The sequence below is a fragment of the Fringilla coelebs genome (genome assembly GCF_963513975.1).
Source record: "Fringilla coelebs genome assembly, chromosome: 3".
Classification (NCBI taxonomy): domain Eukaryota; kingdom Metazoa; phylum Chordata; class Aves; order Passeriformes; family Fringillidae; genus Fringilla; species Fringilla coelebs.
In genome coordinates this window covers 93,323,914-93,346,801 of record NC_140030.1, presented here as the reverse complement: position 1 = coordinate 93,346,801, position 22,888 = coordinate 93,323,914, and the positions used below count along the sequence as shown (strand labels likewise).

General features: G+C 41.2%; 1 protein-coding gene across 1 annotated transcript in view; it reads left to right on the top strand.

Annotated features, from left to right (window-relative positions):
• Positions 1–22,888, top strand: part of PTPN14 (protein tyrosine phosphatase non-receptor type 14) — a 110,068-nt gene that overhangs the window by 76,443 nt on the left and 10,737 nt on the right. Inside the window, exons 8-17 of the mRNA XM_084203138.1 lie at positions 2,255–2,343; positions 3,933–4,020; positions 4,678–4,760; positions 7,093–7,150; positions 10,386–10,464; positions 12,102–13,591; positions 16,004–16,147; positions 17,182–17,400; positions 20,436–20,564; positions 21,490–21,724. Coding sequence (XP_084059264.1) covers positions 2,255–2,343; positions 3,933–4,020; positions 4,678–4,760; positions 7,093–7,150; positions 10,386–10,464; positions 12,102–13,591; positions 16,004–16,147; positions 17,182–17,400; positions 20,436–20,564; positions 21,490–21,724 — 2,614 coding nt within the window. The remainder of the gene's footprint in view (positions 1–2,254; positions 2,344–3,932; positions 4,021–4,677; positions 4,761–7,092; positions 7,151–10,385; positions 10,465–12,101; positions 13,592–16,003; positions 16,148–17,181; positions 17,401–20,435; positions 20,565–21,489; positions 21,725–22,888) is intronic.

Genomic DNA, 22,888 nt, shown 5'->3' with positions numbered 1-22,888 from the left:
AGGGTTACTGAGGCCTATAGTGCTGCTTCTCTTCCATGAAAATCCTTGTTACAGAAGAGGTTGCTATGTTCTAGGGTGTGCTCTCTTGGGAATAAGAGATGTTCCTTGTTTTTCTTTCCTGTGCTGTCTATGGGAGAGTGGCCAGGGCAAATGAATCTCAGCTCTGGTCATCTTTTACAGGATAGGAAAATGAGACCTTTTCGTGTCTTTCTGAGTTGCTACTTTCCAAGCATTAACTTCACTTTTCCTTAGTTCCCTATATGTGCATGCAGCTCCTCCATGCATTTTTAATAAGGAGGAATTTCAGGGATTATTTTGCATTTGCAGTCACGTTCCCTTCGCTGTAAGTCCCATCCTGCCATGGATTGTCTGGATGTGTGGCCTTATGGAGCACATGCTGCCATGATACAGTTGTGCTGAGAAACTGAAAACCGCTGTTCCCAACATGACCCATTTCTTTTTGCTAACCTACCCAGACACCATAAGTGGTAGATTGTGAGTGGTTTTCCTGCTAGTTAAAGATAAATTTGAATTTAAAAACAAACCCAAATGCAGACCAATCAAAACAATCTTCCTGCCTGTTTTGAAGTCAAAATTGATCTTTCGGCACCAGTCTCAGAATTGGCCTGGAGGGGAGGAATGGCAAAAAACTTTCAAGCCACCAAAAAAATTTTGGAATGTTTATTGCCAATGAATGAAATGAAAGCTCTCCTCAAATTGATTTGGAATAATGCTGCACACTACTGCAACAGATTTCTGAGTTGGAAGTGTCATTAGATATTATTTCATGTGTCCATAAGGCAAGTATGAACAGTGGGCTGGGTGCTCTACAAAATGGCAGGAAGGTGTTAGCCTTGAGTTAAGGAGCAGCATGCTGGTCATGGACACAAACAGAACTGTATTCAAAGGGGAAAACAAAAAGTTTCTCTTTTTTTCCAGGTAGAAAATGTTATTAGAATTACATGTCTTTCTTTCCATCTGGGTATTTGTGTGTATACACGCACACACGTAGACATATGTACTTGTATGTAGAAAAATACATACATTTTCCCCCACATATTCCCAATTTTTGCCTTGTAAAACTCCCTGTGACACAAGGCAGGAGAATGTGTTGTCCTCTAATCAGACTAAACTGCTGACTCTTGGCTTGTGGATGAATTGCCAGCCATGGTTTGTCTGCAAAAGGCCGAGCACTCAGTAGTTAAACAGGTGCAGAGACTCCATGGTTGCCTTCTGAGGATCAAGCACAGCAAGGCCAGGAGAACAGCTCTAACCTGGTCTGTTAAAATGCAGGGGCACCTGATGGTTTGTACAGTGTGTGCAGGCATAGTGCATTAACTTCTCTCATATCCTTTCTTCTAGCCATGTTTTCTAGCCACACTCATGGTGTTAGTGTGATTTCTGCTTACCACTTTAAAGTGTGAATCAATTACTATATATATATATACTATATACATGCAGCTGAGGGGGAACTGTTCTTGCTCGCTGATAAATGTAGAAAAACCTCTTTGTCAACAGTATTAAGCTTTTGTAGCAAAAAAAAAAAAAAAAGGAAAAGGTTTTTTAAGAAAACAGATTGCAAAATGGATCAGGAGAATGTGGTTTTTTAAATAGGAGCCTGCAAGGAGACATGGGTAGGTGCAAAAGCAATAGGACTTCTTCGAGTCCACTGGTTTTGCATTGTTTTTGTGAGGTGTGTGCAGTTGAATATTTAACCCAACAACTGAAAATCAATAGAGGATGTAGCTGCATAGAGATGAAAGTACTTTTTGGGGTGACATGCTGTGAACTTCTACATGGAGAACTTAAAGGAGGAAGTGTGAAGGGCAGAGCTTTTGAGAGGGATTCCATCTCCAGGTGTGGTGTTCTGAAATCTGTACATGTTTTAACAGATGTCTGGAGAAATACCATGACTGTGAAAGAGAGCTATTGCCTTTGGTATTCCTACAGGCTTTAGATAGTTGTAATCACAAAGAGAGGGGATGTGGGATATTATACAATGAATGCCAGTTTCTGGTCTGCATGGTGTTTGAAAGTGAACTTGGAGGTAATTTATCCTTCTTCTGTTCTCACTAATCAGCACAATGAATCCACTTAAGTGCTAACTGCTCTTAAATAATGAAAATCAGGGTCCAGTCAAGCTGCAAAATGTAGGTTGGTCCTGCATCCGCACTGAAGGGCTTCTCTTTGGTACTTCTGCATGCATTCCTATAAACCTGTTGACCTGTTGAAATTTATTATCCTTTCTCTGCAGGATAACCATGGAAATGACATACACCTTGGTATTTTCTTCATGGGCATCTTCATAAAAAACAGAATTGGAAGGACGACTGTGATCTATAGGTAAAAATGAGGGTCTTTTGTATTTAAAGTGAATTTCTTTCCAGAGCTGTATATGTGGGATTTTTTCCTTACTTGCATATGTGACTGTAATAGTGCCAATCCTCTAAGGAGTAGTAACCTTGCTGTTTTCAGGATTGGTCTCCTGGCCCAAAGAGAGATAAAGAATAATTTCTGATGTCTGTGAATGGGTTGGATGTTGAAAGTTGTAGTAGCCTGTCATGTATCTTGTTCTAGTTTACAAGGCTTTCATCCCTTTTCTTCTCTTGTCTTTATGTCTTCTTCTTTGATGCTTCTGAATGCAAATCTGTTAAACCTCACAGCTGGCAGCCTGAGACCTCAACACTTCTGAAAATCTGGTTGCCACATTTAGGTGCCCCACTAAAAAAACGTTCAAATTTCTTGTTCTGTGATTTTAAAAATCATGGCTGTGTCACTCTATTGTTTCTTTTGCAGTTTATTTTGGTTAATAAGAATGACTTATCCATTAACTTTCTTTTGTGGGTTTGTTCTGTATGAAAATGTTGCTAGAAATCTCCATGGTTCCAAGCAGGATAGTTTTGCTTTTCTTTGCTACTCTTCTAGTGGGTATTTTTATTACTATTACTGTTTACTTGGAGTGGATTTTTACTAATCCCTGTGATCAGAGTAGGAATTTTGTGCAGCCTAAAAGTTGTGGGTTTTGAGGTGCACTGATTTTCAGTCAGTAGCTAAGGCTTATATCAGACTTCAGCTGGAATTTTGGGGGGAGGGTTGCCTTAAAAGAGCTTTCATTAGTCAGCTTAAAAAATGTTGGTGCTCCCTTTTCCCCGTAGCTGATGTTTTGCATATGTAATTTTGAGAAGGAATTAGATAATCCTTTAATTGGGCCAGGTGACAAAAGCAAGAAGTTTCTTTACATGTAGAAAAGAGAGTTGGTGCTGGGATTCTAACTCTCTGGAAATATGCACTGCGAGCATCCTGCCGTGACATGAAGAGGAATGCATGCTGCAAACAGAACAAACAAGTCCCTTCCATACCCGGGGATTGCATGCAATGTACGCAAATGTCTGTCAGCTATTTGTAAGGCGATTATAACTCAGATCTTGGGCAACCTGACAATTACTTGGGAAAAAAAATAAAAAGATTGCAAACATAAGGCCAGAGTATTAACATGGTATGCATAGCCTACATAACCATGCTGTCAACTTAGCCTTCTTTATCAAGAATTAGCACTGAATGAAAGGTAAAAACAGCATCTGCAGAAGAATGACACTTAAAAAAAAAAAAGATCTGTTACATGTCACTAAAATCAATCAGTTCCAAAATGCCACAGTTCAGTAAAATGGTTATCATTACTGTGTTTTCAATGTGTCTTCTATTGTGGGTCTTCAAATTCGTGTTTTTAAAGAGAACTTTTAACTCTCCTGCTTTGGGTCACTTTAAATCAGAAATTAATTTCCTTGTTTTCCTGACCAGGTTTCTTCACCAAAAAGTTACTGAAAACCTTTCCCATAAAATGAGACTGATGTTGACTAAAGGATTCTTACTGTGTTTGTGAAATGTTTCAATGTATGTGTTGGCAAACTCCAGTGCATTTTTTTACTCTGCAGGTGGAATGACATTGGGAATATTGCTCATAACAAGTCTTCAATTGTTCTAGAGTTGATCAACAAAGAAGAGAATGTACTCTTTCACACAGTAAGAAAAAGATCTGATCACTGTCATCATGAAAGCTACTTATGTAAAAATAAACCTTTAAAATTCCACTTTCCCAAGGAGGCTCACTTGCATAACACCACCCCCCTCACATTCCTGTTGTACTTTAAGCAGAAAGAGAAATTAACTTCACTTAGCTACTAATTTCTGTGTTTTCTTCCAAGCCTCCTGAAATGTCCTATGCTGGGAAGTCTGTAAAAAAGCTGAAGTGCTTTTAGAATGGTATAAATACAGCAGCATAAGTAGAAACTGGGCATGAGCTACCATGTGTGCACCTACTGGAACTCAGAGGGCTGTGGTGCTGTTCTGTGCTGTGTAAGATCACTCTACATCTCCCTGAACCAAGGCCAGTACAGAAACTGGACCAGCAAGCTTGAGCCATTTTATTGTTGCAGTCCCTCCATACTGTGCCTTAGCAGTGAAGTGGCAGTGTGTAAATGCACACCACTGGATTTCAGTGCTCCTGAGACCACTAGATGTGTTCTTGGGAGCCAAATTCCATGGCAGACCATGGAAAAGGCCATGGTAGACCTTACCCAGCATTCTTGCAATTGGATTTTTAAAAAGCTTTTGTCACTTCTTGGTAAAAATAACAAAAGAAATGATTTTTTTTTCCTATTTTTTTTCTCATTTTTAAAGGATGATCTTGAAAATGCTAAATATATTTCACGTCTCTTTGCATCAAGACACAAGTTTTACAAACAGAACAAAATCTGCACAGAGTGAGTACTCTTGCTTCACAGTTGCTTTCTGACACCTTGTTTTGGAATTGATCTGAGTTTTGGCGTGACTGGTTTTGTTTGGTTTTTGGGATTTTTTCTTCTTTTTTTTTTTTTGAGGGGGTGGGGTGGTGTTTGTTTTTGGTTTCGGTTTTCTTTTTTTTCCTAGTCATATATGTCAGTTATTCTTCTCCCCTTTCCCTTTTTTTTCTGGTTTTGTTTTAACCAAAAGCAAGTACAGACAGTTGAGAATGAAATTTCATTCTGAGCCTTGTGAGCTTTGGTGCTCCCCGTGCAGCCAAATCCTACAGGGAGTCTTGAATTGAAGGTCTTGGTGTCTGCTGTTGATAGCCCAGAGTATTAGCCTAAACTGGAGTGAAAGGTGACATAGGTCAGCATGTCAAAATGTGAGCTCTAGCAGCAGATGCACTGCCCATCCAGCAGCTAAAGGTGCTGGAAAGTGGAGGCTGTCATCTTCTAGTTTGGGCAGGATAATTTATCTGCCTCTTATGCATGCTGAACGAGGGAGGATACCTGGGTGTGTTAATCTGCGTAGCTGTGCTGCCGCAACACAGCAGAGATTGTAAATCTAAACCTGAAGTCTCCTTTAGGCTCTGGTTTGAGCACTTAGAACCTGGCCTTGAGCTAGTCCTCTCACACAGGTGGATTCCTTCTAACTGAAGGAGGAATTCGTTAGGCTTTAGCTTTAACTGAAAAATCTGTTTCTTGGTTGAGATGTTTCATTTACCAGTACACATTTTCAGACTGAGATAAATTTGGCTTTCGAAAGGTTAGGGTTTTGAGAAATTTTCATGGTGTGTTGGGCGTGTATAACAGAGAACATTAAATTCTTGCAAAACTTACCATGAAGAAGTCTCATCTCTATCAACAACTCTAGTTAGAGCTGGACATCCCATCTGTTCAGCTGGGTAATGCCATCTGTTGGATAATAAAGCCAAAATGGTGAGGGGAAGATTGGAAGGTCTTTCACGAGTGCCCACATTATATTGACATATGGTGAGTTAGAGCATAGGAGGGTCCAGTGAGGTGAGCTGCTTTGAGTGATCTTTTCACTGACAGAAAAGAGATGTTGGTTAGATTTTACATGTTGCTTGCAGTTCCTGGGAAGTGAATGAAAGGCTGGAAAAGACATTTCTTAGCAGCATATAATGGATGCCAATAGTCCAATACGAAATTCAATTTTAATGGTTCCAGAGGGATAAAATTCAAAGGGAGCTCCTGATTGTTTTCCCTGTCACAGTCAAGAAAGAAAGCAAAATACCATAGTGGGTCACCTTGGGATATTTCCCCTTTGAAGCTGTGTTGGGGTCAACAGAGAGAACTTTCTTTCACCAGTCCCAATCCAGACTGCAGAAGCCATAGCTTTTGATCATGTTTCTTCCTAAACACTGAACCATAAGTATGTGGGTCCTATGAAAGTGTTGTACGTAGCAGATTCACAGGCCACTTGCAGATATTTGGACTAATAAAGGTAGGGGATGTCACAAAGTCAAAGAGTGAAATAATGAGTTTCAATGTGTTTAGGTCATTAGAACTGCTCTCCTGACCATGATCTCATGTGGTATAAGCTTGTGTGCTAGTGCTTCAGATATTGATGACAGCATATGCCAGTGTGTGTTTTCTAGCCAAATAATTTTCCTGCTCTCTGTGTTAAAATGATAGTTGTTTGTTTTCCCGTGTGCCTTTCCTCTAATTGCACATAACATCATTCACCAGATCAGAAACTGTAAGAGGACAAATTCCACCTTTCCTCTCTTCACGTAAGCACTATATTTCTACCTCCTTTCAATTTGTTTCTTTCCCTTCCTCGTATTTTTTTTATCTCCTGTACTCCCTGTTCCTACCACTGCACCTGGCTACTCTAACCTTGTATGTGGCTCTGCTAGTATTGTCTAACCAGATTTTTTTTTTCCTTTTCTTCCTGATCTATGTGCATTGCTTTGGAGTGATTGCTATCAATTTCATAAGATTGTCCTTGTGTTAATGTTCACATTAAGTCACCTGAGACTGTACCTGTCTGCCATGTTCAGTTTTTTTACTTAAGAGACATGTTGAATTCATTTTAAACCAGAATTTTTCTTTCTTGTGTTTCCAAGTGAGCCAAATAGGATGATGATGAAAAGGCATGTGTAGTTTGGAATGGGAACGTTTCCTGTGTTTAAAGGAGAACCTGAATTATTTTCATTTATTCATATATCTGAAAATCTCAGTAATGAGCAATATGAATAGATTCTTCACATCTTGTTTTTCCCATTCATTCTTGACTCAGAATTGAGATATTGTGTTTTCTATCATTTCTCTTTTTCCTCCACAGACAATCAAATTCTCCTCCCCCTATCCGACGACGGCCAACCTGGAGTAGGTCATCTTTGGTACGTGCCACTGTGAGGTCTTTAAGAATATCTATACCATTTCTGGTGGGATGAGGCATTGTGTAAGATCAACAACTTTCTAAATTTCAACTAAGCCCATTAACTCATTTCTTGTTGGCAATATGATTGGAATGAGTTTCAAGGGTGTGACTGCCCGGATTGATTAACTGGATAATATCACCACTGAGTAGTAAAAATTACAGTCTTCAAAGCATTATATTTTTATTTGTCCTGCAGAAACTGAGCATCTTTTCTGCTGCATTGAGGTTATTTCAATATGTAGAGAAAATAATCCTCTAGAAAGAATTTGAAGTGTCTTGTTCTCTGTGCTTCAAATCTAGTCATTATGAAATGTTACATTTCACAGTTCTTCAATCCTCATGTTTTTGTATAAAGACTACGTACAATTTAGCAGCTTCTTGGGTTAAGACCCTATTTTATGTGTGAAGTTACCATTAATTTAAGTTAAACTATTAGAATCAGAGTTTTTCTTAAATTGTTTTTATTTCCATTTAACTAATCCCCAGAAACACTATCAATCTGACAAAACTGGGTGTTTTTTCCTGAAATATTTACAAAAAAAAAAAAATCATATGTTAGTCTTTTTGTTTTCTCCTGTCTGTTCTAAAGAAACTCTTTTTGGATTAAATTTTAGCATCTAGCATGTCAGTATTTTTTTATCTTATTTGACAGATTTTTAATTTCTGTAACAGTAGCATTGCTGGTTCCTTGCACAGAGGGCAATATTATCTCTGCACGGGTTTCCAGTTTTCATGTGTGGTATAAGTTATACCTACTTTTAGACCTTTCCAGAGCAAAAAGTCCATTACCCTCTTGCTGCCTGGCAGAAAGGTGATGTGGACAAGTGTTTTTTGACATTTCCCCACAGTGTGGTTACAGTTTGTGAAAATGTTCCAAAATTAGGCTTAAGCAGGTACTGATTTTAAGATAGCTTTATCCTTGCAGATTTCAACGCAGGTTATTTTCCTGTGTGTATATACAGAATGCATTAGATCTAAAAGTTGCACTCTCTGTGTCCCAGGCACTGGCAGGAAAGCTGCTGTAGCTGCCTCCAGGTTTCTTTGTCCTTCCTTTGTTAAGGTGTTTCTAAGGCGTCATGATGCAATACGCAGGCTGTGTATTGCATTCTCTGTAGCATATTTACAATATTTTTGGTATCTATGAGTTAGAAACCTGGAAATGACTATGAAAAACTGAAGGTGAAAAAATGAATGATGCTTTGCATTTTTATGCTACAGCCTCTGTAATATCATGAAGGGGATAAGTGAGCTGCTTTCTAAATTATATATGAAAAATGGAAATCTGCTCTTTCAAAAGAAAAAACAAATCGTGCTGCCACTTTGTTTTAAGCATAAGCATGCAACAAGCTTTAAATCCCCAGAATCTCGGGAAGATCAAGAGGAAGAATGTGGGCTCACCAATTGAAAAGTGCGCTGGCCTGCTGTCTGCTCGCAGTGAACTTTCAGCTGCCTTTTTCATAATCGTTCTGCTAACTTGTTGGAACAGTTCTCTTTGGGAGGAAAAAAAAAGCCCTTCTGACTGTTGTCTGAACTGCACATACCTTCCTACACCTACCTATTCATTTGTCTTGTGTAGCAATAAATCAGTAGGCAGAAATGGGAAGTGAAGTGGAATCTTTGGGGTGAGGCTGTGCCACTTCACTAGGGATCATGTTCTTTACTTTCAGATCAAGACCCTTTGTATGGTTTTGGCATGGTTTCTGCTGTCTCTTTTTCCTGTCAGACCACCCAGCAATGTTGGTTTTCCAGAAAAAAAAAAAAAAAAACCTCAGTGTAGGAGATCTTAATATAATGGTATGTTTAATTACCTGATTTTTAAAAAAATCCAAGCCATCATTAATTTGGCTATTGTTGTTCTGAAGACCCCAGGGTTCTCTTTTTACAGAGGAGGCAGATGGGTCTTAGAAATAAAAATTCCAGATTTCTTGCAGATACCTTTCATAGCATCTATCACAAAGAAAACTGTCTGCTCCAGATGTATGCATTCTTAGTAGAAGTCACTTTCCTTGCACTTTTCCTCTGGCCTCTATTTGTTAGGCTTTCCAGCATCAGCTCCTGCCTCAGCTCCTCTACTAAAATTGTCAACAGCAGTCTCCTTGGCCCAGGTTGTTCAGTGAGACTAGGGTTTTAAACCTTTAGAAGTAATTCTTGTAGCAAAAATACTTCTTGCTGTTTTCCAGCTCTGGCTTAACACACCTATTTTTTCTTCAAGAATTCATACCGAGCTCAGTATCTTTGATTCATATTGCTTCTCACCATTTACATGGAAAATGTAAATCTTACCCCTTCCCCACCCCCTCTTTGCTAGCAAACTTGCAGGGTGCTTATTTGGTGCATGTGCACACAAAGGCAGATTATGTGGGGTTTTTTGCCTTGGGCATCCACAGTTTTCCTTAATAGTTTGAGCTATGTGAATCAGCCTGGATGAAAAGCCCTTATTCTCTGCTAAGGAGGACACAGTCATGAGACAGGAGTGTCTTCCTTGTCTTTCTGCTTACTTCATATACTGAAATATGTTTTCATAAACTTTGCTCAGTGACACCAGACAGGACATTGCAGTGCAGGTGGCAAAGCAGAATTGCAAAACACGTTGGTTTACCAAGGGACAAAGCTGGGGAGTACAGCATCAGCTCTGACTTATTTTCTCTAAATGATCCTGCTGATTTCATGCTGAATTGCCCCCTCTGAGATTTGCATGAAAAAAATTCTTTCAGTGCAGGTTATTGGAGTAAACTCGAATTCATTATCTAAGGAATTCAATGTTTGTGTAATTTACAGAGTTATTTTAGGTCCATATGTGGACTTACTGCGTGTATAACAGTGTCCTAAGTCCTTGAATTTGTTCCATGTCTGCTTTTGTCCTGATTAGGTGTCTGTTTTGTTTGGGTTTAATTCTTCAAGGGCAAGGGCTTTTAATAAAAATGGGAAGCATTTTAAAAGAGCTGAAATTGTGGATGTTGTTTTCTGAAGTGGTTGAGCTTAAAGGAATCTTAACTGGTCAGTTTTGGACTCTGTAACAAAATTTAGCAAGCAATTTACAAGAAGTTATTCTCTGTTCTATAAGGAGCTGCCAAGATGTGTTTTTGGCTGGGTAAGAAGGAGCAGTATTCAGTGGAAAGGGCAGAGAACCATTTTTCCTGTTTCAGTTGCAAAAATTGTAGCTAATGCTTTATTTCCTTGTGCTTTTATTTCAGCCAAGACAACATCCTTTCATACTGCCTCCTATGCATGTCCAGTGTGGAGAACACTACACTGAAACACATAATTCACAAGGTACTTAGAGCATATATTTTCCCTTTAATGTACTTCAATTTTATGTGTATGCAAAGAAGCTCCTAAGCCTTATATCCAGATTTATAATGCCATCATGGTCAAAGGGGAGCTGCTGCTGCTGCAGGAGAACTAGCAGTTTTATAGTTAATGTTGCAGTAAGTCTTCTGTTTGAAGTCCAATTCCAGTTTTCAAATTTCCCTAAAATATCTGTGTGTGATTTTATGGACCTTAAACTTGGTATTCCAGTTCAGTGAACTGAAAAAATAATTTCTAAAGGGAGTATGATGGCTGTACTCAAAGGCAGTGCCAGCTGGGGCCAGGGAGAGAAACTGAGTGAGGGAAAAGGAGACAGCAAAAAGCTTTTACTGTAGGAGAAATCATAATGTCCTGTCCATGAAACTGTATCTGTGGACAACCTTTTCTGCTGATTTTTCACCACCATCTACCTGCATTGTTAGCCTTACAGACACAAGGAGGGTTAACTATTTTCACACCCATATTTGACAAATAAATTCTTTAAGAGGTTGTGCCAGGTTACTTTGATCAAGTCTGGGAATGGAGCCCAGCCCCTGAACAGCTTGAGTCTCACACCCTTAGCCACACCACCTTTTGGAATATGTGTAGCTGGGTCTGTTAGGCTGCTGTTCTTTGCAATTCATGAGAGGTACAGCTGAAGTACTCTCACCAGCAGAGGAACTATCAATCATGCCTGTTAGTGTTTTGGGTTGTGGGGTCTGACTATTTTTAAGGCAGAATTTGGTAAGTTTTGAAAGGAGCCATTTAGTAGAGTTCCTTGCATACAGTAGGCTCGACTTAGTGGCTACTACTGTTCTACTGTGAAGGTGAGGCTGTGTAGAATATTCTCAATTTTAGAAGAATTGTAAAATTCTCTTTGTTTTACAACAGTCTTTTCAAAGAACTAGCTGATTTCAGAGTTTGGGAGTACTACTCTTCTCTTACAAGATTTTCAACAGGGACAGACTTGCAGTAAAGTTGTGATCCAGGATATTAACTTTATTGTCTTGCTTTCCTCTCAGGACTTTGCTGAAGTATTTAACATCCTATAGTGCATCTGCGGGGTGGCTTGTTGTTTGGGGCTTTTTTTCCTTTTTTTTTTTTACTGAACTTTGATCACCCAAATGTGTCTTACTTCAGATCCTCAAAACTGTTGATTGGTCTAAAGTAGGATTTCCAATTTCACAGTCCTCTGCTACTCTAAATGTCAGACAGCCATGGATCAACAGAAGAGAATTTTTCAGGTTAACCATATGCTTGCACTGCTGGAGTTTTAAGGTGCCAGCAGCAGTGAACCCTTTCACGATGCTAAGGGAGGAATGCCCCTTTATTCTTCCTTGCCACCCCAGGCAAAAACACTTCCTCTCTTTCCCCTTTCATGTTTCCCACAAGGATCTGAACTACTACCATGTTTTGCGAAGTGTTGGGAATGTTTACCTTGGTAGCTTTGCTTTAGCTCTATTTTGATGGCTCAAGGATGCTCCCAAGACCGAACATTCCCTGCCCTTGTGCACTAAGCTGTCTCTGTACTCGCTGGTGCAGACTGCATTTGAAGCTTTGTTAGCAGTGAATAAGTCCTTGTGGGTTAAAATTGCCAACATTTCTCTCTCTACTCTTCACAGACAGCATTTTCCATGGAAATGAAGAAACTTTTTACTGTAGGTCTCAGACCAGTTTGGATAGGTGTCCAATGGACTTCAGCTACTTGAATGGTAATGGACCCAATGGGAGTGTATGCAGTGCCCACAGCATGAACTCCCTCAATCGCTCGCAGAACTTCATCCAGGCATCTCCAATGTCCTCAAATCTGAGCATCCCGGGAAGCGACATCATGAGAGCAGACTACATCCCCAGCCACAGACACAGTGCAATCATCGTCCCGTCTTACAGGCCAACTCCAGATTATGAAACCGTCATGAGGCAAATGAAGAGAGGGGTGATCCAGATGGACAGCCAAAGTCAGTCTTTGAGGAATCTCAATATTGGAAACACGCATGCTTACAACCAGCCGGAGGACCTCGTTTACAGCCAGCCTGAGATTCGAGAGAGGCACCCTTACACGATCACCTACGGGCCCCAGGGCAGTGCCTACAACAAGCCCGTGGCCCCGTCTGACCAGATGAACCCCAGCGCCGCCGCTCAGAATAAGACGGCAGCCAGCGCCATATCCCACACGGTCAGCACCCCGGAGCTGGCCAACGTGCAGCTGCAGAGCAGCCAGAGCTACAACACCGCCCACATGCTCAAGAACTATCTCTTCAGGCCCCCGCCTCCCTACCCGCGCCCGCGCCCCGCCACCAGCACGCCCGACCTGGCCAGCCACCGGCACAAGTACGTCAGCGGCAGCAGCCCCGACCTGGTCACTCGCAAGGTCCAGCTCTCGGTGAAAACCTTCCAGGAGGACAGCTCGCCCGTGGTGCGCCAGTCGCTGCAGGAGGTCAGCGAGCCCCTCATGGCCGTGAAGCACCACGCGGCGGTCAACAAGCGCCACAGCCTGGAGGTCATCAGCAACATGGTGCGTGGGATCGAAGCCATGGCCCTGAAGACTTTAAACGCCCCTCTGCCGCGCAGGAACACTCTGCGGGAGCAGGCGCCGCCGGAAGAGTCGGTTCAGATGGGCCACGAGGTTCAGCAGGTCCCTCGCTACCACCACAAAAAGACCTTTTCTGATGCCACAATGCTGATCCACAGCAGCGAAAGCGAAGAGGAAGAGGAAACGCAGGAATCCGTGTCCCGGATAGCAGCCCTCCACGAGAACATGGAGTACAGCGCTCAGCTGCAAGCTGCCCTGGCTAGAATACCAAATAAACCTCCTCCGGAGTACCCTGGGCCTCGCAAAAGCGTCAGCAACGGAGCGCTGAGGCAGGACCACGTTAGCGTTTCTGTGGCCGTGGCCAGGGCCAAGGCCATGAGGCCCGGGCCCTCCAAAGCCATCAGCGTCTCTCGGACTGATCAAGTGGCAATCAATGGGTCTTCGCTGGGGCCCTCCATCTCGGAGCCTGACCTCACCAGCGTGAAGGAGCGGGTCAAGAAAGAACCGGTCAAGGAAAGGCCTGTGTCGGAAATGTTTTCTATCGAGGACAGCATTATAGAAAGAGAGATCATGATGAGGGTAAGTGCCTTCCTCTGTTGCGGTGGCTTCTTGGAAATTAGTAATCGCACAGGTCAGCTTCCATCCCAGAAATCTGTTGGGTCGGGGAACGTGTGGGTGGGAAGCTGTGGATTTGCTTGAAGTTGGGAAATGTGATATTAAGTGCCACATGCAGTTTGGTTGTGTGGGCTGTCAGGGGGGTTGATCCCATGCACTGCTTGGGCTCGCCTGCTGCCTCAGCTGTGGCTCTGTGGCTGGTGGCCAGAGCTGCGTCTGACCCAGCCGAGGGTGCCACTGCCCTGGCAGCAGTGCTGGCTGGAGAGGGGTGGATGGCAGGCCAGGCGTCTGGGGATGAGGAGACTGATGGCAAATCCTCCCTTGATGCCTGCTTGCCTTTAGGATTTGAGGGCAGGGCAAGTCTGGAATGCCGAGATGGGCGGGAGGTTGTGTTTTTGGCACTGGTGTTTTATTCCTCTTTTGCAAGTGTGTCAAGTGAAGTGTCACATAACATAATGGCAACTCAGGATTTTTTTCAAATGATCTTTAATTCCCTTCCTGCCACTTTATGTAATGTAGTTCTCTGAATAAAACCCTGGTAGCCCTAGAATATGGATTGTGGGTTTTGCCAGGAACTGAGGAACCGGATATCTAAATAGAGAAACAGCAGATGTAGAGGCTGTGTGGTTGAGCATCTGGATTGTTTATTTTTTTTTAAATGTACTCAAGTATGAGAAGTAGGCTTCAGTTAAACTTGCAACAAATTTAAAATAAGAAGTATTTAAAGGCAATGACAGAAATATGAGGGGTGCTTATCCCTTAGTGACCTCATATATACCTGGTGTAATGCTGTAAGCAGTGCAACTGCAGTCACAGAAACCAGAGTGTATGCTGTGATTCTCATTTTCAGCACTGAAACAAAAACAATTCCTGAAACAAATTAATAAAGCACCTAAATGGTCCAAAGCAGAAAAGAGTTTGTAGTTTACTAGATCAAACACGCTAGATTTAAATACTACTGTATATTCAAAGAGATTTTGTAAACATATCCATTGCTGTTCTTGTCCATTGGGAATCCTTATGCTGATGTAATTGTTAGCAATACAACCTAAGCTACTAAATTGCAACATGGGGACTGAGTTTAGCCCTTGACAACTCCTAAATGTAAAATAGAAAGTAAAAAGGAAAAAAGGGAAGTAAAGGGGTAGCCTCAGCATTAAGCTCTTAAGGTGGTTTCATCCTAGATCAGGAACCTTGACACGTGTGGACCTTCCTTTTGTCACAGGAATCAGGTGTTATATTAATGGTAATTTGGTGACCTTGATCTGTTAAGCACAGACTTTCTTCTGTTTCACCTTTGAAGTAGTAAAAATTAAATAAAATTCCCAAACAAAGGGAAAATACTTGCATTTTCCTGCTTTCACAAAGTATAAAAAGAAGCCAGAGTGGGTTTGGATGTTTGTTTTTTTTTGCTTAGTGCTCTGGAGGAAGCCACTGGTGAGGAAGAAGCTCGCAAGCTTTTCAAAAGTCAAGGCATATGCATATGTGTGAGGGCATTCAGGTTCCATCGTGTGTTTCTAGGAGCTGAGCTTGGCCCATCTGGTGACCACAGCTTCCAAATGTGTGCTGAGAACCAGGCACCCCTTCTGCTTATTCCTCCTTCCGAAGCCAGCAGAAAGAGCTGTTAAGGAAATGGAATGAAATATTCCTAATTTGGGCACTTCTGGAGGTGCTCTGTCTTTTTTGATGCTTCTACTCCCAGTGGCATAAGGAGGAGGCAGCAGGATGAATTTAAAATTCATGCTCTGGTTCTCCATGTCATACCATAATATGATTCATGAATATGATAAATAATATCCCTCCCTGGCTGCTATTGCATTCAGTTTCTGGGACATGTGAGCTCAGTTTTTAGTGCAGAATATATCATGGGTGCTGTTTGAATCACCATAAAAGCTAAGTGCATCAGAAGACTTCTCATTTTAAGCATTATCATCACAGAAGAGAAACAATGGCCTGTGTTTTAGTGTTTGTTGTTATAGATTGAAATTATTGCTTTTCAAAAGATGCCCCAGGTATCTTGGCTTTGGTAGTGCTACTTTAACGTAACAGGGTGATGCTTTGTGTGTCCTGCATCCAGCATAATGTCTGCAGGAAAATGCTTGAGATTGGATTTGTGTGTCTTTTGATGGCATGTAAACTGTATTACATGCTGGGATTGCTTCTTTGAAATTAAAATTCTGTGCTCATGTAGGAGCAGGCCTTTGAGGAATAACAGGAAGAATAGAGGTTGTATTTGAATTTACGATGCTAATGGTGATCATCTGCATTCCTTGGCCAGAGAGTTGCAGATTTTGGAGATTAAAAAAACATTCCAGCATTTTACTGGCATTATAAATAATCACACAGAGATGAAAACGTGCCTTTTCTTGCCAAAAGAATCTAGAAAAGCAGAAGATGGCAGGCCTGGAGGCCCAGAAGAGGCCCTTGATGTTGGCAGCACTGAACGGACTCTCAGTTGCTAGGGTTCCAGTGCCGGAGGACAGCCAGGATGAAGTCACCAAGGTGCCAATGGATGAGAGGGTAAGATGGAACCTCACGAAATGTTGTTTCTTCTCTTTGTTTCCAGCAGCATGAAGTATCTAAAATACTCAAATCTGATTTAAAATGTGAAAAAAAGATTCTCCTATAAGTTTTCAGAGCCATTAATGCAAAAGGTCTGTGGCTAACGCTGTCTTTGAATGCAGGCAAAGAATCAAATGTCTTGAACATTTACTGAAGTCAGTGAAAATGGAGGCTGTTCTGTTTCACCTGACTGTACAGTGTCATACAAGATCAATCTGTAAATCTAACACTTTGCACATTTTTCACTTGATCAGGCGAAGTTCTGCAGTGCTCACCCACAGAAGCTGTCTTTCATGTTCTGATACAGATAAGGAGTTTGGTTAATGTCTCTAATGGGATTAAATTTTTTTTAAAAGAAGTTGTTTGGCTCCTGATGTTTGCACACATGACTCTGTGTGTGTGTGTGTGTGTGTGTGTAATTTCTGATATTAAAAACAGTTGCTGCCGTTAAGATTTGAGAAGCAAATTTGCAAAGAACCTTTCTGGTTTTCTGGATAGAAATTTTGCAGCCTTGTGTTTTCTGGTACCCAGGGAGTAGACCTACACCTCCACCTTGTCTGTATGTGGGATTGTGTTCAACCACAGGCACTGCATCCTTGTGAGTTAGGCAGTATTTTGAAAATGTGGGCCACATTACACTTCTTGCAGTACCATCTTCTTCCTGGAAAAAAAAAATTAAATTTCTATTATGTTGAAATCATATATTTGTACTAAAATTCTTACTGAACCAAGATTATTTAGCCCAGGTTTGCCTTTTACGCTGTGAGTCTTCAAAAATGTGGAAGTGGAATGTAAAACTGTAAAATTTGCCAGTGGTTTCACTTGGTAGAAATAAGTGTGTCATATTTCCTCAGATAACTGCAGGAGGAGTGAGTGAGAGAATGCTATGGCTTGGAATTCAAAGAATGTGTATTGGAATTCAAAGAATGGATGGATGGGTCTAGTGGTGAATGTTGTTCCCAGAAGCATTGATCGGTTCTGTTAAATCCTAGTGCAAAATCTTGAAGAGGAAGCTGGAGGAGGGGATGGTGTTTACAGAATATGAGCATATTCCAAAGAAGAAGGCAGATGGGATCTTCACCACTGCTGCCCTGCCTGAAAACGCGGAGCGCAACCGCATCAGGGAGGTCGTTCCTTACGAGGAGAACCGAGTGGAGCTGGTGCCCACCAAAGAAAACAATACAGGCTACATCAACGCTTCACACATAAAGGTAAAAGCTTGCTTGTGTTTTGCTTCCCAAATGAAGGAGTGCTAAAGCTTTGTTTGCATTTCTGGCTGCACAGCAGCATCTTCTGTACCTCTGGAGTTTCTGAAAAGGTTTAGGATGTGTCATTATGCCTTTTTGTGTCACCATGGGCGTCTCTAAAGTCTCCTATCAGCTCACATGGGTAAGTTGATTTAACTGCTGGAGACTGGGAAGTTATTTTAGAGAGGCTTTTTTGTGCCCACCTCTGCCAGCTCATTGTGGAATGACTCTACTGGTTAGTGTAGAGAGAGGTGCCATGTTTCTCAAACCTCATGAGAATGCATTAGATCAGCCCCAGTACCTGCAGTGGGATAAAGCAATGTTTTAAAGCATGCACTGACCTTACCAACAAGATGCCTGCATCTCTGACTGGGAACTGCATTGAACTTCATGTCTCAAATTATGTTTTGAACAGGAAACTTCAGATTTCTTGTTAATTCAGTGTAGAAATAATTAAAGATACAGCCTGACTGTTTTTACAAGCATGGTCAGTTTTAACAGTGAACTATGCTGAAGTGACTGCAGATGCTTGTTTTTCTTTAAGCTTCCAGCAGTATTTGCAAAGTCCTCTGTTGGCTTTTACTGTACCCTGAGAAAAGTAACAGAAATCCTCAGCATCAGATGACAGATGTTGTTGTAAGAGAGGATTTTCTGCATTTTCTAATTGTCACAATCCAAATTAAAAAGAAATAATGCAAAAATAATGAATAAAATCCTGTTAAATTTATGTTTTCCTTGAGTAAAAGCCTTTTAAAAGTTTAAAGAGACTTGCTGGCCTTGGCTGTGATTTACTGTGTTAAATCCTGGTGATTCAAATCTGAATTTTTTATCTGAATAATTTCTGAACCAGGATCCTGGCAGTTTGTCACTTCTCTGCATAGCCTAGTAGGAAGCAGATACTGAGTTTTTGCATAATCAGACGTTGCTATGATGATGAATTTCTGAGCCCCAAATTTTCCACCTACGAAGTAGGTGGAGAAAAAGAAGATATTCCTAAATGATGCTATTTTCCCTGGCTAGTTTTGAGCCCACATTTTATCTTGTGTGTCACTGTTGGACACAGACACATCTTGTGTCCATGGAGCACCCAGGACCAGGCAGCAGTGCTTTGCTGCCTGACAGAGGGCCTTGGCAGAGTTCCCCTCCTGCTCTTGGAGCAGTGCTTTCAGAAGCCAAGCAGATGTGCTTTTGCTTAGAAGGTGAAATCGCATCTGTGAAATTTACCTCGGCAGCACAGTGTGTGCCTGTGTTTTCAGCCCAATATTTAATTTTTAATTTCCTGCAGTTAGGGCATTAGAATGCAGTAAACATTCCAGGCATCCCATTCCCTTCAGACTATTTATGGGCCTTTCATGTCATGTGCCAGGAGGCTTGGACCAGAAGTCAGTAGACAAAGCAAACTCCTCTGTCATCCTGATAAGATCCATGCCTGGAGGATTCCAGCTCCCACTGCTTGGTCTGCAAGCCCCACAGTTTTACAATAATTCTCTGCATATTTACCATGCATCATTGCTGTTAAGATACAAAGATCATCATCTATACCAAAGAGAAAAATTGTAATTAAATTTATGAAGACTAAGCACAAAGGTTTTTAAGAGCACTTCATCTGACTGACTGTGTCAGGTCAGTATTGACTTCAAAAGCTCAGTAATGCTGTACTAGCACTCATGGCTGCAGATCATCAGCTCAAGTGCAGGATGCTCTTTAGGGCTCTGCAGTTTGTATTAATTCTCATCTAGTACAAGAACTTAAGAAGTCTACCAGCCTTGGTCTTGCTGTTTTTAACCATCATTCAAAAAAGAAAATGCTGCATAGTATGAAATAAAGAAAAGGAGCTGTTGTACAGGGTCAGGCAATTTTCAGTGAAGTAAGAAACTTGTTATCATACAAAACCTATGTTATTTACAGGTGGAAAACCCCCAAGCATCTCAGATAAATTGATTTTATTTCTGAGAATGTATTCAAAGACTTGTACCTCAAGCACAGTATGTGGTTGAACCTGTCAGGGTTATTGATTGTTCCTTGTAGCGTTGTCTGCCAGTACATTGATATTTATGGATGTGTCAGCATTTTTGTTGTAAATCTTCTTCTCTGGGATTTATAACTTTGGGAGAAGTGGCTCTGGGCTAATAAACAGAATTAGGAGGCCTTAGCCTGAGAAGGAAAAATATTTCAACTTTCCATAATAATAAGTTTGGCTGGTTCTTCTGGTAAGCATATTTTTGAAATGATATGTATAGTTCTAAAAGCACTTCGGTTTTTTTCCTAAAATGTTAGAAAAAAGTTTCTGTGGGCTTTTTCTGATGTATAGCAAATTATGTGTCATAAAATTATGATTTTTTTAATACACAAGTGATTTTTTTTAACAGCCTCTGTCAGTTAAATGGAGCAGTGTTTTATACTGGCTAACTGCAAGGTAAAGCTGGCTCCGTTCAAGGCCCTTCAGAACTTACAGTCTAAATCTGTATGTTAATGCTTTGAAAAGAATTTCATTACCTGTCATGCAAATACACAAATACTTCTGTAAGATGTGGTTGGTAAACCAGTTGTGTATTGGGAAATAGATTTACATGACTACAGCTTTGGGTAATCTTAAATTTCTCATGGTGTTTGAAAGCCATTTGATGTGCTGGATTTACTCTATGGTAGTTTTCAGGTTCTGAACTGAAAAACCCAAGGTGAGTAAAATCCACATGTTTTTTTATTTGGTTGGTTGTTGGGGGTTTTTTTGTCTGTATGATCCGGATGCAATGGCAAGAAAGAGGGCATTTAGACCAAAGCTTTATGTTTGTGGGCATCAGGACAGGACATGGAAGCACTGAAGATTATATTTTGTCAGGTTTGCTTTTATCAAAAGGATGATTTTTGTTCACAATTTTAACCAAAAGTAAAAGACCAAAGATTTCAGTGTAGTTTCTTTTGTTTAAAAGGCAGTTCTGGCACAGACACTGCTGAGAATTCAGGCACTGACTGGTTGTTTCTTTTTGCCTTTCTCCCAGGTGACTGTAGGTGGAGAGGAGTGGCACTACATTGCTACCCAAGGGCCCCTGCCACACACATGCCATGACTTCTGGCAGATGGTGTGGGAACAGGGGGTGAATGTTATAGCCATGGTCACAGCTGAAGAGGTACGTGAAATCACAGAATAGTTCCTTCTGATGTGAGCCAATCTCCTATTATCATCACTTCTCACTCCAGTAACCTGTTTTTCCTATCAACATCCCCTTTTCCTCTGGCTCTGTTTGAACATATGCTGTACTTCTCTCATACTATACTTCCTAACTTCCTGACACTCAGTTTGGCAAATGCTAAAGTGAAACAAGCAGGAGCCCTCCTTCCCCCTGCTTGGGCCAAGCCAAACAAAGATGTTTCCATTGGAATGTGAGAGCACTGAACTTGCTCCTGGTTAAAATGACAGAGATTTCCACACTGTCCAAGGCCAATTCTGTATACCATCACTCTTATCAGCTGAAAAGAGACCAGAAGCTGTTGTTTCCATAGAAGTGTCCATAAAAAAAGGCAAAAAAACCCCAAACAAAAGCACCCCGCAACTTTTTATTCTTATGCCAAGCAAAACAGTTATTCCTATTGTAATCCAAGAACTATGTGCTATGTTGTAAAAGCTGGCACACGTTGTTAACTAACACCGCATTCGGCTTCGTGCCTGGCTGCTTTCAGCAAACACAGGGAGTAGCAGAGCACATCAAGTCACTGTCCAGTTCCCAAGGCTGATCAAGAACAGACACTTAAAAGCTGCTGAAGAGATTCTCCTTCTAATTAAAGGAGAGTTTTCCCCAGGAGGAGAATATTTACCCAGGTGTTTTAGGCAGTAGCTGTCTTTTGTCATGAGACAAGACAAGTAGTTTTACACTTAAAAATATTACATGGCTGAGAGGTTTAAGTTTTAGCAGGTGTTTTCTTAACTTTGTGGGATGCTCTTTACTCTTCCAGTGCTTTAAAATACGAATACTTGGCTTATCCAGAGAGATTTATGCCCTTTGTTTGTAGAGAGTTGCAGAAACTAATGACTTTTTGTCTTTTTTTGTTATCCAGGAGGGAGGAAGAAGTAAGAGCCATCGTTACTGGCCTAAACTGGGCTCTAAGCACAGCTCAGCCACCTACGGGAAGTTCAAGGTGACAACCAAGTTCCGCACAGACTCTGGCTGCTTTGCAACTACTGGTCTGAAGGTCAAGCATCTTCTCTCTGGTCAAGAGAGGACAGTGTGGCATTTGCAGTATACTGACTGGCCAGACCATGGGTGTCCAGAAGAAGTCCAAGGCTTTTTATGTAAGATTCCTTTATTTTGCATGATAAATCAAGAAGTTTGCTCACACTGGATTCAGTTCACTTTACCCAGTTACAGCTGGGACTGATATCATGTGGTTGTTGTGGTGTACACAGGCCTCAAATAGGTTATACTTTGCTGCAATTTGGAGGCAAAAAAAAAAAAAAAAAGGGGGTATTCCAGAGGTAGGAGCTTAAGTGATTAGCAGGAGGAGAAATCCAAGGCAGCAGCAGTGCCAAAAACTCAGGAAATTTTAATTAATGGGGTACTTTGGTTGGCTGATCAGTTGGTGTAACTTACTGCCATTTCCCAACTATTTAATGAATGTAGGAGATAATAGGCTATACACAAATGTGATTAGAAAGGTCAGGGTGAGAGGATCAGTTGCTATTGAAATAAGGTGCATCTCCTCCAGTTTTACTTTTTGCAAAAGAGCAGAGGGCTCTATCACACATGCAGTGCCACCCTTGTAACCACATGTACCCAGGCAATGCTCAAGGGCCTCCACAATTACATGTGGTCCTGGCTTGTTCTTTTCTGAAAATATAGCAATTATATTCATCTGTAATGTGTCAATAACGCTTCCTGATTCTTACCAAGTAATAAGCACTCCCATATTAAGTAATAGGAATTCAACCATTATTTAACTTAAGACACATCTCTGGCAGTACAGTGGGGAATGATGCAGCAATCTTTAAATTACCACTGAAGGAGTCTGTACATGGCGTACTGATGTGTTGGAGATGCCTGTCATCTTAGTTCCTGAAAGCTTTGCAGCTGCAGTGTCGCTCTGTGGCAGCTAAGTCCTCTCTCAGGAAGATCCATCAGCTCTTATTCAGTCTTACCACAGCTACAGTCCTGTAGTGATGCATTCTCCTTTGCACGGTACACGCTGGATGTAAATAGTGCATCCTTCTTTCTCCAGATCTGTCACCGAGGCAAAAAATAAAAAATTACATTTCAGCTTCAGCAAAGGAGTACCAGGGAATCTGTCTTCAAGGAAAAGCGATTGCCCAATTCCTCGTTTGTTTCATACTTTGTTTCTCATACCCTGTAGCTGTGTTTGGGCATGGCAGTAATTGGAACCTGATTGTGCCCATTTCCTCTCTCCCATTGTTTGCCACCACTTAGAGTCCCATTTCCCTGTGTACATTGAAATGCAGCTT